At 41.8% G+C, this 15,000-nt stretch overlaps 2 protein-coding genes across 2 annotated transcripts; both read left to right on the top strand.

Annotated features, from left to right (window-relative positions):
• Positions 1 to 510: 510 nt before the first annotated feature.
• LOC138633533 (protocadherin beta-15-like) lies at positions 511 to 3,056 on the top strand. Its single transcript, XM_069719811.1, has one exon. The coding sequence runs from the start codon at positions 621 to 623 to the stop codon at positions 3,054 to 3,056; it is 2,436 nt and encodes an 811-aa protein (XP_069575912.1). The 5' UTR covers positions 511 to 620.
• Positions 3,057 to 6,815: 3,759 nt separating this feature from the next.
• Positions 6,816 to 10,571, top strand: LOC138633531 (protocadherin beta-15-like). The gene has a single exon (XM_069719808.1). The coding sequence runs from the start codon at positions 7,065 to 7,067 to the stop codon at positions 9,531 to 9,533; it is 2,469 nt and encodes an 822-aa protein (XP_069575909.1). The 5' UTR covers positions 6,816 to 7,064; the 3' UTR covers positions 9,534 to 10,571.
• The last annotated feature ends 4,429 nt before the right edge of the window (positions 10,572 to 15,000 follow it).

Genomic DNA, 15,000 nt, shown 5'->3' on the forward strand with positions numbered 1-15,000 from the left:
ACGAACAGGAAATCATCTCAAATCTAATTTATGATACTGAGAGAGACAGAGAGATAAGGAGGGAGAGAGAATAGTTTCTAGAGGATCTGGAAGCACTTTGTTTTTAACACAAATAATACGTGTCCATCTATTGATTAACTTTTAGGTAATGATTTTGCCGTTATCACTTCAAAATGCTTGAGGTAGTTCTGTTGAGGATACAATCTTCTTTATAAAACATTTTTCATACAGTAATTAAGGAATTCACTTTGCTCAAGAAAAGGTTAAAAAAATAATCTCAGAATTACTCATTACAGTTTTAACAATCATATTAAAATGTATTCAATTGTTTGTTTGTACTTTAAATTAACCATAAAGGCAAACATGTGATAATACATTAAGAAAACGTACATCACTGCACCAAAACTGTTATATATCATTTGTACTCACGGTGTCACTATAGACCAGCTAAGCAGTTGAATGTTCTACCCGCCTTGCACACCACCCATTATTGGGATCGACCAGTGTGTTCTCCACAGTCTACAACATCGGCGACAAATCGTTGGAGAGCACTGATTGATCGAAAAACGTATTTTTAACACTTGGAGCTAACGTGTTTTCACGTGTAGTCCTGTTTGACGATGGTGAATCGACGGTGCGTTCCTCAAAGCTACGGCTTTGTCTTTCTCTTTGTTGTGGTGCATTACGCACGCGGAGACCTGAGCTATTCCGTCCAGGAGGAGCTGAAGCACGGGTCTGTTATTGGAAATATCGCCAAGGATCTCGGACTGGAGCTGGGGAAACTGTCTGCTCGTAAAGCTCGTGTTGATTTGGATGGGAGCGACAGACAGTATGTCGGGATTAACCTGAGAAGCGGAGATTTATTCGTTGCGGAAAGAATAGACAGAGAGGAGCATTGTGGAGAAAGGCCTGCGTGTATTCTAAAATTCGACCTGCTATTAGAGAATCCGCTGGAGTTACACCGGTTGTCGTTGCAGGTGCAGGACGTAAACGACAATGCACCAATCTTCCCGAAGGATATTATAAAACTGGAAATTAGAGAGTCAGCTGACAAAGGAGCTCGGTATCGTATTAATGCAGCACAAGATGCAGACATCGGCCAGAATTCTGTTCAAAGCTACACTTTGCAACAAAACGCCCACTTTGTGTTCAGTAGTCAAACGACAAAAGCTGGCAGTAAATATTGTGAGTTGGTTTTGGATAAGGAGTTAGACCGAGAGGAGCAGCAGGAAATGAGATTATTGCTCACAGCTGTAGATGGTGGATCTCCTCAGAGATCCGGGACTGTAGTCATACACGTCATCGTGCTTGATGCTAATGATAACGCCCCCGTGTTTACTGAAGCTGTATATTCAGCCAGGTTACCTGAAAACTCACCTTTGAAAACCCCAGTTATCACTGTAAGTGCATCAGATGCAGACGAAGGCGTGAATGGAGAGGTTACATATGAATTTAGCCGATTGTCTGATAAATCACAAAAGCTTTTTTCACTTGATCAGAAAACAGGAGAAATCATTGTAACAGGTGACGTAGATTATGAAGAAGGATCAAAATATGAAGTGATTGTTGAAGCCAAAGATGGTTATGGTCTCTCTTCAGAAGCAAAAGTTATTATTGATATCACTGATGTGAATGACAACGCTCCAGTCATATATGTAAAATCCCTGTCTAATTCCATACCTGAGAACGTGTCACCTGGTACAGAGGTGGGAATCATTAACGTGCAGGACAGAGACTCTGAGAATAACCGACAGGTCCGCTGCTCCATTCAGCAGGGTGTCCCTTTTAAATTGGTCCCTTCTATTAAAAACTATTATTCTCTGGTGACCACAGGACAACTGGACCGTGAACTAGTATCTGATTACAACATTACAATCACTGCCACTGACGAGGGCTCTCCACCTCTGTCCTCCTCTAAAACTGTTCAGTTATCTGTAGCTGACATCAACGACAACCCACCTGTGTTTGAGGAACAGTCGTACAGCACATATGTGACTGAAAATAACAAACCTGGCTCCACTTTATGTTCCGTTACTGCTCGAGACCCCGACTGGAGACAAAACGGTACAGTGATTTATTCTCTGTTACCTGGTGAGGTGAACGGTGCCCCGGTGTCCTCCTATCTGTCTGTTAACGGAGACACGGGGGTGATCCACGCTGTGAGGTCGTTTGATTATGAACAGTTCAGGAGTTTTAAAGTCCACGTGATGGCCAGAGACAACGGTTCTCCTCCGCTCAGCAGCAACGTGACCGTCAGTGTTTTCATATCGGATGTGAACGACAACTCTCCTCAGGTACTGTACCCCGCCCCGGAGGGCAACTCCTTCATGACCGAGCTGATCCCCAAATCTGCACACGGAGGCTCTCTGGTGTCCAAAGTGATAGCGGTGGACGCGGACTCCGGACAGAACGCCTGGCTGTCCTATCATATAGTCAAATCCACTGATCCGGGACTTTTCACTATTGGTGTCCACAGCGGAGAGATCAGGACCCAGCGGGACATTTCTGAATCTGACAGCATGAAACAGAACCTTATTGTGTCAGTGAAAGATAACGGACAGCCCTCTCTCTCTGCCACCTGTTCCATGTATTTACTTATTTCTGATAACTTGGCTGAGGTGCCAGAACTGAAAGATATTTCTTATGATGAGAAGAATTCCAAACTGACCTCTTACCTGATCATCGCGCTGGTGTCTGTGTCCACCTTTTTTCTGACCTTCATCATCATCATCCTCGGTGTGAGGTTTTGTCGCAGGAGAAAGCCCAGACTGTTGTTTGACGGAGCAGTTGCCATCCCCAGCGCTTATCTCCCTCCTAATTACGCAGATGTTGACGGCACAGGAACTTTACGCAGCGCTTACAACTATGACGCCTACCTGACAACAGGTTCTAGAACCAGTGACTTTAAGTTTGTGACGTCTTACAATGACAACACGCTGCCTGCTGACCAGACTCTGAGGAAAAGTCCATCAGACTTTGCTGATGTTTTTGGAGATTGTGATGCTTCTCCTGAGGTAGGAACAACTTCCTGCTATTTCATTTTGTGTTCATTTTAAAGTCACTGATACTGAATTTCACGTGAAATATAAATGCATTTTGTTTTATTGCACTGACATGCAGAGGCTCTCCCTCTGTCTCTCGGCGAGGCAATATTTTAGTGAGTGCTGATTTTATGCATTTTCTTTTACAAGACATTTACATTTTCAGGTTCTGATTGTATCTTCACATTTTTCAGATGGTGGGATTAGTAATTGTAATCAATTGTAAGAAGGTGTTGATTAATGTAACCAGTGTGGAAGTCTGTCGGAGATTTATTATGTTAGAAACATAGTTTATAATCATTTTATTTTAATTGTCTATACGTATTCTTACTCTTTTAATTTCTCTCAAAATATTTACTTATATTTCGTTTGACACGGGGTTTGACTTTGGAAATTATAGTAAAACTGATAACCGTTTTTGTTTTTTTCATCTCCTGCCTGCTGTGTTATGACTGCATATAATGTCTTGTCACTTAAGGCGTTTAAACGTTACTGTGACATAAACCTGAACAACGGAGAACTGGTTGTGGCCGACAGGATTGACCGAGAGGGGCTTTGTGGCGAAAAGGCTTCGTGCGTCTTGAAACACGAGCTCGTGCTGGAGAATCCTCTCGAGCTCCATCGCATTAGCCTTCACATCCAAGATATTAACGACAACTCGCCGCAATTTAACGAAGAATTGATCAATTTAGAAATTCAAGAGTCGGCATTGAGGGGAGCTCGTTATGTGATCGAGGAGGCGCACGATGAGGATGTAGGACAAAATTCAGTTCAGCAGTACAGCCTTAAAAAGAACGATCATTTCATTTTGGCTGTTACTGGAAACACAATAGAGCTTGTTCTTGATAAAGAGCTTGATCGTGAAAAACAACAAGAGATAAATTTGCTCCTTACAGCTCTAGATGGTGGCTCCCCTCAGAGATCAGGTACAGTAGTCATACACGTCACTGTGCTGGATGCTAATGATAACGCCCCAGTGTTCAGTCAGGCCGTTTATAAAGCCAGTCTGCCTGAAAACTCTCCTTTAGACACCGTAGTGGTTACAGTGAGCGCAACTGATGCAGATGAGGGAGTCAATGGAGAGGTGACTTATGACTTTGGACATGTTAGTGAAGAGGTGAAGAAGATATTTAGTATTGATCGTAAAGCAGGTGACATACGAGTAATTGGCTCTGTCGATTATGAAACAACCACATCATTTGAAATACGTGTTAAAGCTAAAGATGGGCTGGGGCTGTCATCTTACGCCAAGGTAATGATTTCTGTTACTGATGTCAATGACAACGCTCCTGTTGTAAATCTGAAATCACTGACCAATCCTATACCAGAAAACATATCACCTGGTACAGAGGTGGGCATCATTAACGTGCAGGACAGAGACTCTGAGAATAACCGACAGGTCCGCTGCTCCATTCAGCAGGGTGTCCCTTTTAAGTTGGTCCCGTCTATTAAAAACTATTATTCTCTGGTGACCACAGGACAACTGGACCGTGAACTAGTGTCTGATTACAACATTACAATCACCGCCACTGACGAGGGCTCTCCACCTCTGTCCTCCTCTAAAACTGTTCAGTTATCTGTAGCTGACATCAACGACAACCCACCTGTGTTTGAGGAACAGTCGTACAGCACATATGTGACTGAAAATAACAAACCTGGCTCCACTTTATGTTCCGTTACTGCTCGAGACCCCGACTGGAGACAAAACGGTACAGTGATTTATTCTCTGTTACCTGGTGAGGTGAACGGTGCCCCGGTGTCCTCCTATCTGTCTGTTAACGGAGACACGGGGGTGATCCACGCTGTGAGGTCGTTTGATTATGAACAGTTCAGGAGTTTTAAAGTCCACGTGATGGCCAGAGACAACGGTTCTCCTCCGCTCAGCAGCAACGTGACCGTCAGTGTTTTCATATCGGATGTGAACGACAACTCTCCTCAGATACTGTACCCCGCCCCGGAGGGCAACTCCTTCATGACCGAGCTGATCCCCAAAGCTGCACACGGAGGCTCTCTGGTGTCCAAAGTGATAGCGGTGGACGCGGACTCCGGACAGAACGCCTGGCTGTCCTATCGTATAGTCAAATCCACTGATCCGGGACTTTTCACTATTGGTGTCCACAGCGGAGAGATCAGGACCCAGAGGGACATTTCTGAATCTGACAGCATGAAACAGAACCTTATTGTGTCAGTGAAAGATAACGGACAGCCCTCTCTCTCTGCCACCTGTTCAATGTATTTACTTATTTCTGATAACTTGGCTGAGGTGCCAGAACTGAAAGATATTTCTTATGATGAGAAGAATTCCAAATTGACCTCTTACCTGATCATCGCGCTGGTGTCTGTGTCCACCTTTTTTCTGACCTTCATCATCATCATCCTCGGTGTGAGGTTTTGTCGCAGGAGAAAGCCCAGACTGTTGTTTGACGGAGCAGTTGCCATCCCCAGCGCTTATCTCCCTCCTAATTACGCAGATGTTGACGGCACAGGAACTTTACGCAGCGCTTACAACTATGACGCCTACCTGACAACAGGTTCTAGAACCAGTGACTTTAAGTTTGTGACGTCTTACAATGACAACACGCTGCCTGCTGACCAGACTCTGAGGAAAAGTCCATCAGACTTTGCTGATGTTTTTGGAGATTGTGATGCTTCTCCTGAGGTAGGAACATTCAACATTTTTTTCGTTATGGCTGGTGTCTCTGTCCTTGGTGCTGAACACTTCTCGGTCACTTGATCTGTCATTACTTCTGTTGCCACTTTTTTGTGAGTTTGAGTTATTACATATATTTGAATGCCATTTTATTCTTAATTGTTCCCTTTATTGTTGCTGTCTTTGATTTAGTTTTCAAGTAATATAATTTGCTGTTCAATTGAATGTAAGTCGTTTTCCGTCCCTTGACATGAGACTCATCCTAACCTGCATGGACCGTTTTTTTTATTTTTATTTTATCTTATTTTTATGTATAGACAATTAAAAAATAAGATAATACTGATTGTGTTTAGAAGCTTGTGTAAGAACCTATAATAGGTTAAAAAAATAGCTAAACACACACACACACACACACACACACACACACACACACACACACACACACACACACACACACACACACACACACACACACACACACATATATATATATATATATGAATTAATATAATCAAGTAATGTTAGCTATCTGACCCCCACCACAGCTTCTTGAATCAGAATGTGTCTGAGTCTTGGATAATTATGCCCCAGTGATATTTTTGTAGACGTAACTCTGGTGCAGGAAACAAATCCAGAAAGGAACTGGAGTCATAGTTCATCCTCTTCAGTGACAAAGGAGGTAGTTTTTCAACTTGCCTCTTATATAATAGAGTGAGTGTGGTGTTGCAAGCCCACCCCAGTTCCAGGAAGATTTACATGACACTGTTTAGGTCTTTCCTTCACTGTGTCCATCCCAGTTGCTTCATACTTGATGACAATATTCATATCGTATAACGTTGAGTTCCCAGAAGCTGAATTTGCGTGGCCTTATTTTGATACCCTCCTCAAAATAATGCTGAAAACCGCTGCAATTATTCTCTCAATCTCTTGGTGACGCTCTTTTACAATGTCTGACTCATGGATGCTCGTGTCTCACTCTATCTGTGTCAGTGGAACCAGAGTATTGGGTTAGAGCCGAGGGCTGTATGCATGCGCAGTTGTGTTTGCGTCGGTGTGTGAGGGAGCGAGGGAGAAACTGTGTGTGTGTGTGTGTGTGTGTGTGTGTGTGTGTGTGTGTGTGTGTGTGTGTGTGTGTGTGTGTGTGTGTGTGCGCGCGCGCGCGCGCGCGCCTGTTTGCGCCTGTGTGCGCCTGTGTGAGTGAGAGTGAGAGAGTCAGAGAGAGAAAGCAATGGTGAAATGGGGATAGAGAGAGAGGAATTCGAGCTGACAGCTTTCCTAATAGAGCATGATTAACTCAGCAGAGAAGCAGGGAACCGTTGGATTACAGCAGCATTTTCAGTTCGATTTTGGATGTATTTGTTAAGGATTTAGCTATGATGGCGATAGGTGATCTCTGTCTGAAAGCATGTTTAACAATGGATCATCGAATAAACTTAAAATGGTCGCTGCATTTTTTATTATTTAGCCTCGTTTTTGGTGTTTCGTTTGGCGAAGTCCGTTATGTTCTTCCAGAGGAGATGAAGAGGAGCTCGGTTATCGGGAATGTTGCCCGGGATCTGAGGCTGAAGGTGACGGAGCTTGATGCTCGTCGAGCCCGTGTTGTTGCAGAAGGAACAAGCCAGCTATGTGAACTGGACACTGCGTCCGGCAATCTTTTCATCAGCCAACGGATAGACCGAGAGGAGCTCTGCGCGCAAGCGACTGTCTGCATCCTGCAGTATCAGCTTTTACTTGAAGATCCCCTTCAAGCATTCAGCATAGTTCTGGATATTGCAGATATAAATGACAACAGCCCGTTGTTCGCTGCACAGGAAATACAACTAGATTTAGTGGAATCCACAGTTCTGGGGAGGCGCTTTCCCTTGGAGAGCGCGCATGACCCCGATTTGGGCACCAACTCTGTCTGTGAATATAAACTGAGCCCCAATGATCATTTTACACTGGAAATGAGTACCCAAATAAACGGCAATGCTTATCCAGAGCTGGTTCTGAAAAAGGCTTTGGACCGGGAGGCACAAGCTGAGCATGTACTGAAAATCAATGGAATTGACGGCGGAAATCCAGTCAGATCAGGAACTGCTTCTATCCTTATCCGTGTTTTGGACGCCAATGATAATGTCCCAGTTTTCAGCCAACGAATTTACAAAGCATCTGTGCGGGAGAACGGGGCCGTAGGGACTGTCATAGCAAAGCTCAATGCCACGGACTTAGACGAGGGTGTCTATGGGGACATAACCTACTCCTTCAGTCACCTGTCAGACAAGATGGGAGGAGTTATTGAAATTAACCCTCTCAGTGGAGAAGTTTGGGTGGCAGGTCTTATTGACTATGAAGAGGCCAGCTCGCATGAGCTGGATGTTCAGGCTAAAGATGGTGGCGGCCAGGCCTCTCACTGTAAACTTATTATTGATGTCATCGACGTGAACGACAATAGGCCGGTGATCGAAATAAAATCAGCCTCTGCTAACGTGGCCGAGGACTCTAAACCAGGGACTATGGTTGCTCTGATTCACATTTATGACCCGGACACTGGAAGCAGTGGGCGCGTCACGTGCGTAATCTCAGACAATGTTCCATTTAAATTAGCGTCAGAGGTAAAAAACTATTACATGTTAGTGACTGACGGAATCCTAGACAGAGAACTCCAACCAGAGTATAACATCACAGTCACGGCCACAGATGCGGGCTCGCCTTCACTCTCTAGTGTCAAAGTTATAGCAATACTGATTATTGATGTAAATGATAACCCCCCGACTTTTATGCAGAGCGAGTACAATGCCAACATTTTGGAAAACCAACTAGTTGGCACGTTTGTAATGAAAGTCCAAGCAGAGGACGGTGACGATGGATCTCATGCTAAAATACTATACCAGATATCAAAGGACACAAACTCAGAAGCGTCATCTTTCCTTACCATCAACTCAGATACAGGGGAGCTTTTCACATCACGGCGTTTTGATTACGAACAGTCAGCTTACTTCCAAATTAAGGTGATAGCTCGAGACGGAGGCGGGCCTCCACTTTCCACCACCTGCACTGTGAATGTTTTTATTAAGGACCTAAATGACAATCCACCTGTTGTTCTGTATCCTGTTCAGACAACCGGGTTCATCGCTGAAGATATGGTGCCAATTAAGGCGCCGAGAGGTTACTTGGTTACTAAGGTGGTAGCAGTGGACGCTGACTCTGGTCATAACGCCTGGCTTTCCTACAGAATAATCAGAGCCACGCAGCCTAACCTGTTCATGGTAGATCTGCACACAGGAGAAGTCAGAACGGTGCGAACATTTATGGAAGAAGATGAACCGAAACAAACTCTGGTAGTTTTAGTGACAGATAACGGGCCCGATTCTCTCTCCGCCACTGCGACGATCAGCATAATGCTTGGTGACGGGCTACCTGTTTTAAGCGAACTGTTTGAGTTCGCAGATGAATCGCAGGACAGCGATAACTTAACGCTGTATTTGATCATCGCTCTGTTTGCCGTTTCTTCTCTTTTCATCCTTTTAATCAGCGGAGTGTTTTATTTTCAACTTTGCCGGCGTGGTTACGTTTACCGGTCAACCGCAGCTAGTCTCCCCGTTTTCCCCACGACCTACTGCACCCCCAGTTTTACAGATTTCAGCCGTTGTGGGACCTTGCTGAAAGATGATCGGTATGACCCTTTCTTGACCACTGGGTCGTGGAGAGGCGATTTCCGCTTCGGATCAAATACAGACACTGACACACTTAAGAAAAGAAGTGCAGCCTATCAGAAGAACACACTCAGGCGCATCAGTGCAGACAGAGGTAGCCTGAAAGTGAGGGCAGGGGCACCGCATCCGTGTTACGTGGTCAAATAATAGTCGGCCATAGCTTATGGTGTAACATAACCCTTGTGCTGTGAATTTAATTATGACCTTCTGACTATCAAATACCGTATAATTGCATTTATGTTATGGTTCTATACAATTATTAGAAATATACATGAAGTGATTGTCTATGTTTGAAGTGTGTTTTCTTTTCTACGAAAGTATTTGTGCATGGATATTTTATCAATGCATCTTGTAATTGTAGTTTTGTAGGCATATATGACCTCAAGTTCATTCCTGCACGACCTGACCTTGAACACAATCTTAACCTTGTAGATAGACCTACACCTCTGGCATATTTTCCAAAAATATTATCACAGAAGCATAAATAAAGTAATTATTTTATCAACACATATTTTGTATGCTTGATGACAGTTTTTATCAAAGGCTGAAATTATTTTCAGTGGGAAGTTGTTTATGGTAACTTCCTCTCTCTTTTCATTCATCTAGTCTGTCACTAGTTAATGATCTCCCAAAATTTGTTGCATTACAAAAATGACATTTTATGCCAGCCAACCTCACTCCTCATTTCCCCTCAATATCTTCATGCTAACCAAAACAGAAATGTTAATGATATAAAAACAAGCTAGGAGTTTCTCTTTCCCCTTAAACATTTTACGTAAACATTTGACTGTTACTTTAAAAGAGGATATAATCATTCAAATACATTAGCTGATTTGTCTCTAATTAAAACTGCATGGTCAACATTTCTGATTTCTATGTTCATAATTTTATCTTCTGAGAATTGTGTTGAGTTGATGTAGCTGTTACTCTTTTGCTTTGTTTATGGTATATTTGTTGTGGCCTCTGTTTATGTTATGTTAAAAAATATATATATATAGTAAATTGTTGACTTGGAATGCACCACAGACAGGTTTTGGTAATGTTACGTTAATGTTTTTCAGAAAATAACAAGATTTCCTGTGGCTGGGACACAATAAAAGCTTTGAACTACATGCAATGAATAGAAGAATGTGTAACCATATGCATTTAATGAAAAATAAACCTGTGTAATAAATTCTGTTTCCTTTTTCCAGTGACTAATTACTTTTTATATATATATATAATTTCTAAAGAACATGAGTGAAGGACAAAAAATAAAAAACTTGTTCCTGTTTTTCTTGGTTGCTGTTATGGTGATCATAATAACAAATAATTAAATACAAAAAAATCTCCTATGATGTGTGTCAGCTTACACACCAACACATTGTTGAAAGCTTGAAATTACAGGCATCTTGTTGTTATTTGTTTGTTTGTTGGCTTTTGTTTCAAGGCAATTATCTCTTTCATATGTGCTTCATAGAAGAGAATGTATAGACCAGCTTCACTGTCAGCATTCAGTTTATTGAAAAGGTTTAATTTTCAGTCAAACGTTATTAATGAAGACATGAAAGCCTGATGAATCATCAGGTCAATTTTCAGAAATATGTTTTCAATATGTTTATTGCGGACAGTCTTTAAAAGTTTTGCAACTTTATTCTCCTTTGCAACTGTCTACCAGATTTGCATTATTCACTTTAATTGTGCTTCTTACAGAAGTTGGGATGCAATACACTTTTCGTGAGTGTTTCTTTCAGGTTTTTGTTTGACAGCATCTTAAATATAATAACTTAAAATACAAGAGCACTTTGGATAGGCAGATTGCACATTATATCCACACTATTTTCAATAAGCTGTTTATATCTAATGTTTATCAGCATGTCTTGTGCAGCACAAATATAGCTCCCTATCGCATGTAAATCACTATCATACTAAATAAATATGTACAGATAATTACGAAATAAAAACAACAATTTAACAATTAATTAGACATTACTTTTGAGTGAAAGGTAATTGTCTTGTGACAATGCATTGCTTGTGCATTCATGTTATTTTACAGTGTAATATACATTCGAAACTGTCGACACCATGGAGGTATTGCTATTATTCGTTATTTATGTCAAATGTGTTAGACTAAGGCCACATTAGCATTAAGTTTCAGATATACAACATGGAACATACCACAGTAAAAATAAGAGACAACAGGAGTACAAAAGAAAAGCAATTTTGAAGTTACTTTAACAACAGAAAATAGAATACGTTTTAAGGTATGAATGTTGAAAAGCAAAAAAGAGTTCTGAGCTGCACTCAGGTCAGTGGTTAGAGTCTTATACAACAGTTAAACTGGTGAGGGTGCATCTGTTTTTCTGTGTCACAAAGTGTGTATGTGTGTGTTTTCCTGCAGTTCACTGACTTGTCGCAGCGGTGAAGCAGAAAGGTTTTGTCGTGAAAAGAATCGCCTTGTGAATTCATGCGTTTCTGTTTCTGTTATAGCTGCAGGACCATTTGTGCTCCTAATTTCAGCCATGGCAGGAGGGGAGGAAAAAGCAGTGCTTAGTTTTTGTTTATCTAGGTCACAAGAACACTCATTTAACAGTGTGGTTGACAATACTGGAGAATGATAGAAAAGGATGGCAGTTTAATAGTATTGTTATATATTTTTGACAAGCACCACGTGTCAGTGTTTCTGAAAATGGTGGGTGTTTTATAGAAACACCCTCTGCACAGTATGGAATGAAATGTTAGGAACCACTGACACATTTTGGATATCTATCTAAGAGTGGGAAATTTTTTGGAACACGTTAAAGCTGCACATCTTTGCATTGTGTGTATTGAGTTGTAAGACAGAGGCAATATTTCTCAGTTAGTAATTGTGTAGACATCAATTTCAGATCCTGGTTGGACTAAATTTAATGCCATGTTGTAAGCAAAGTCGATCATGTTGATGGCAGTAATCCAAAAACATGCTTGCTGCCAACTAAGTTCAAGGTAGTCAGAGCACTTGATTGACAAGCTTTATTTTAATTACCAAAACCAGCAAAGTACTCTTAAATCAAGAAATAAACAACTTTATGCAACTTGGACATCTTGGATTGAGACTATTTATTACATGTATGCAAGAGTTTGTTGATTTTACACAGTTAAACACCGTCAAAGTGTTTGATATGTCACAACCTCAATTATGATTGATTATTTCAATGTCAATATAAATATCATGACCATGAATATAAAAGAATGTCACAAGATCTGTTTTTTGTTTTTTTCTTCAGGATACATACTAACTGTTGTCTCTTTTCTTGTTTCTTTCCTGGGTGCACTTCCTTGATGAAACGTCCATTTTGATCTGCTAGGTAAGAACATTTTTATTTTCCTTTCTCTGTATATCTCACAGAACACTACCATTTATCACTCTGTTATGTCAGGATGACAGCCTTATGGACACCATACTCCACTTCCACAATAACTATGAAAACATCTCTTTTCTCTACTCTCCCTCTTTCTCGTTATCTTTTTTCACCATATATCAACTGTATTGCGTACAGCTAAGTACATGAGGAGTGTTTATAAGACACATCTGAAAGTCATATTCATTAAGGTTTTAATTTTTGGGAACAGTCTTGTAATGCAGGCAGCTACATTGCTGTTGTTTGTGTGTGCTACGTGGTTCTTCTTGAGATTTTTTGACTACATGAATATTAATAGTCCTGGCTGCTGCTGTGCACTCATCACCTGAATAATGCACAATCATGATGTGCAGAATATTATGCTCTGCGGCAGCATATGTGAGCAGGGGGACGGTGCATGGCACTATCGTGACCCATTAAAAATACATCCCACCTGTGCAGATTTAGCTGCATGGAGATGGAATGTACTGCTGGGAAATTTGTCAGCATCAGTTCATGCCTGTGGATGGGTGTTGCAGTAGTTTTGATGTTGATTCCACTGCTCAAAAGTAGGTCACTGGACTTATCAGTTAGCTTAGATCAGGAGAGAGGCGATTATCTATCTGTCTATCTCTCTGTATATCTCTATCTATGTAGCACTGTTTATTTATGTATCTGTCTGCCTCTCTGCAACTGTATTATTTTACTATATGTTTGTGCGCATGTCCACAATTTTTTCCGAGCATGTTGTTTATTGAATCAATCAGTTCACTCACGCAGACTGTTGGGGTTGCTGTTCAGAGGAAGTTGTGGTTGCTGTCAGCCACTTCCCTGCCCAATACATGGCTTACCTTTGTATTTTTGTCTGTTTACATAGAGGTGACACTTTATAATAAAATACACTAAATTAACGATGATACATAATTTTTTTCTAAAAATAGTGGCAATTTATGCTGTCATATTTTGGCCCTTCTCTTTTCACTGAGAAAATCACTGGATTTTAGAGTTGAAATTCTGCAACAGTAATGGATACAGAAATGTTGGATACACTAGACTTACAGTGATGTGTTGGTGCACACATCATTGGTGATGTTGTTTTACTCGGTTACTGTTGGTAGTGCTGTTGTCTAAGCAAACTACTTGTGTAACGTTGGGGTTGTCACAGAAACAAAGTCACCACCCGTCTTTAAAGGGAAAAGGCGACGGCTGTGTGCATATATCCACTGGCTCTATTTTAGACTGTACAAAATAAGTAAATTGTAGGCTATATATTGGGGGGCGAGATCGACGCTTTGCCCCATTTACGGATAAGTGTGTCGTTTTGGATCTGATATTCTTGGACAGAAATGGATAATCTGAGGAGCAAAGGCACCCCGTTGGATTGGAAAGTCTCCATTTTGCTTTACTGCGTTGTTGCTGCGGTCAGCGGACAAATTCGTTATTCTATACCGGAGGAGATGAGGAAAGGACTTTTTGTCGGAGACATTGCAAAAGACCTGGGCTTGGATGTGAGAAGGTTGGTTTCTGGTCGGGCTCGACTGGTCGGAAGTGATGACAACCAATATGTCGAGCTGAACCAGAACAAAGGGCACATTGTTGTCAATGAAAGAATCGACAGAGAAAAATTGTGCGCTAAGAAATCTCCGTGTAGTTTTAGTTTAGAAATTGTCCTTGAAGATCCACTCGAATTGTTTTCCATTACCATCGAAATACAAGATGTGAATGATCATGCTCCTGCTTTTCCCAAAAAGGAAATTAATTTGGAAATTAGTGAGTCGACGCCCACGGGGACTGTATTTTTGCTTGATAGCGCAGCTGATCCTGACGTAGGGATCAACTCACTGCAGAGTTACTCTTTAAAAGCGAACGAACATTTTGTTCTCAAACAACATACTCGAGGAGACGGGAGTAAATACGCCGAGATGATGCTTCGGAGCGGTTTGGACCGCGAGAAGCAAAGCGAGCACACGCTCATATTAACGGCGGTTGACTACGAGCAGATCAAAGATTTCCAGTTCCGCGTCAAAGCGCAGGATGGAGGCTCTCCTCCACTCAGTAGCAACGTGACTGTGAAAATCCTGATCCAGGACCAGAACGACAACCCCCCTCAGGTTCTGTACCCGGTCCAGACTGGTGGCTCTGTGGTGGCTGAAATGGTGCCTCGTTCAGCAGATGTGGGCTATCTGGTGACTAAAGTGGTGGCTGTTGATGTGGACTCTGGACAGAATGCCTGGCTCTCCTATAAACTGCAGAAA

The sequence above is a fragment of the Brachyistius frenatus genome, unplaced genomic scaffold, assembly GCF_029030835.1.
Source record: "Brachyistius frenatus isolate BFR_SWC_R1_liver_20210118 unplaced genomic scaffold, ASM2903083v1 Contig_225, whole genome shotgun sequence".
Classification (NCBI taxonomy): domain Eukaryota; kingdom Metazoa; phylum Chordata; class Actinopteri; family Embiotocidae; genus Brachyistius; species Brachyistius frenatus.

Excerpts from the sequence above, each read along its gene's own strand:
- LOC138633531 (XM_069719808.1), top strand. The coding sequence starts at position 7,065 with ATGATGGCGATAGGTGATCTCTGTCTGAAAGCATGTTTAACAATGGAT.
- LOC138633533 (XM_069719811.1), top strand. The coding sequence starts at position 621 with ATGGTGAATCGACGGTGCGTTCCTCAAAGCTACGGCTTTGTCTTTCTC.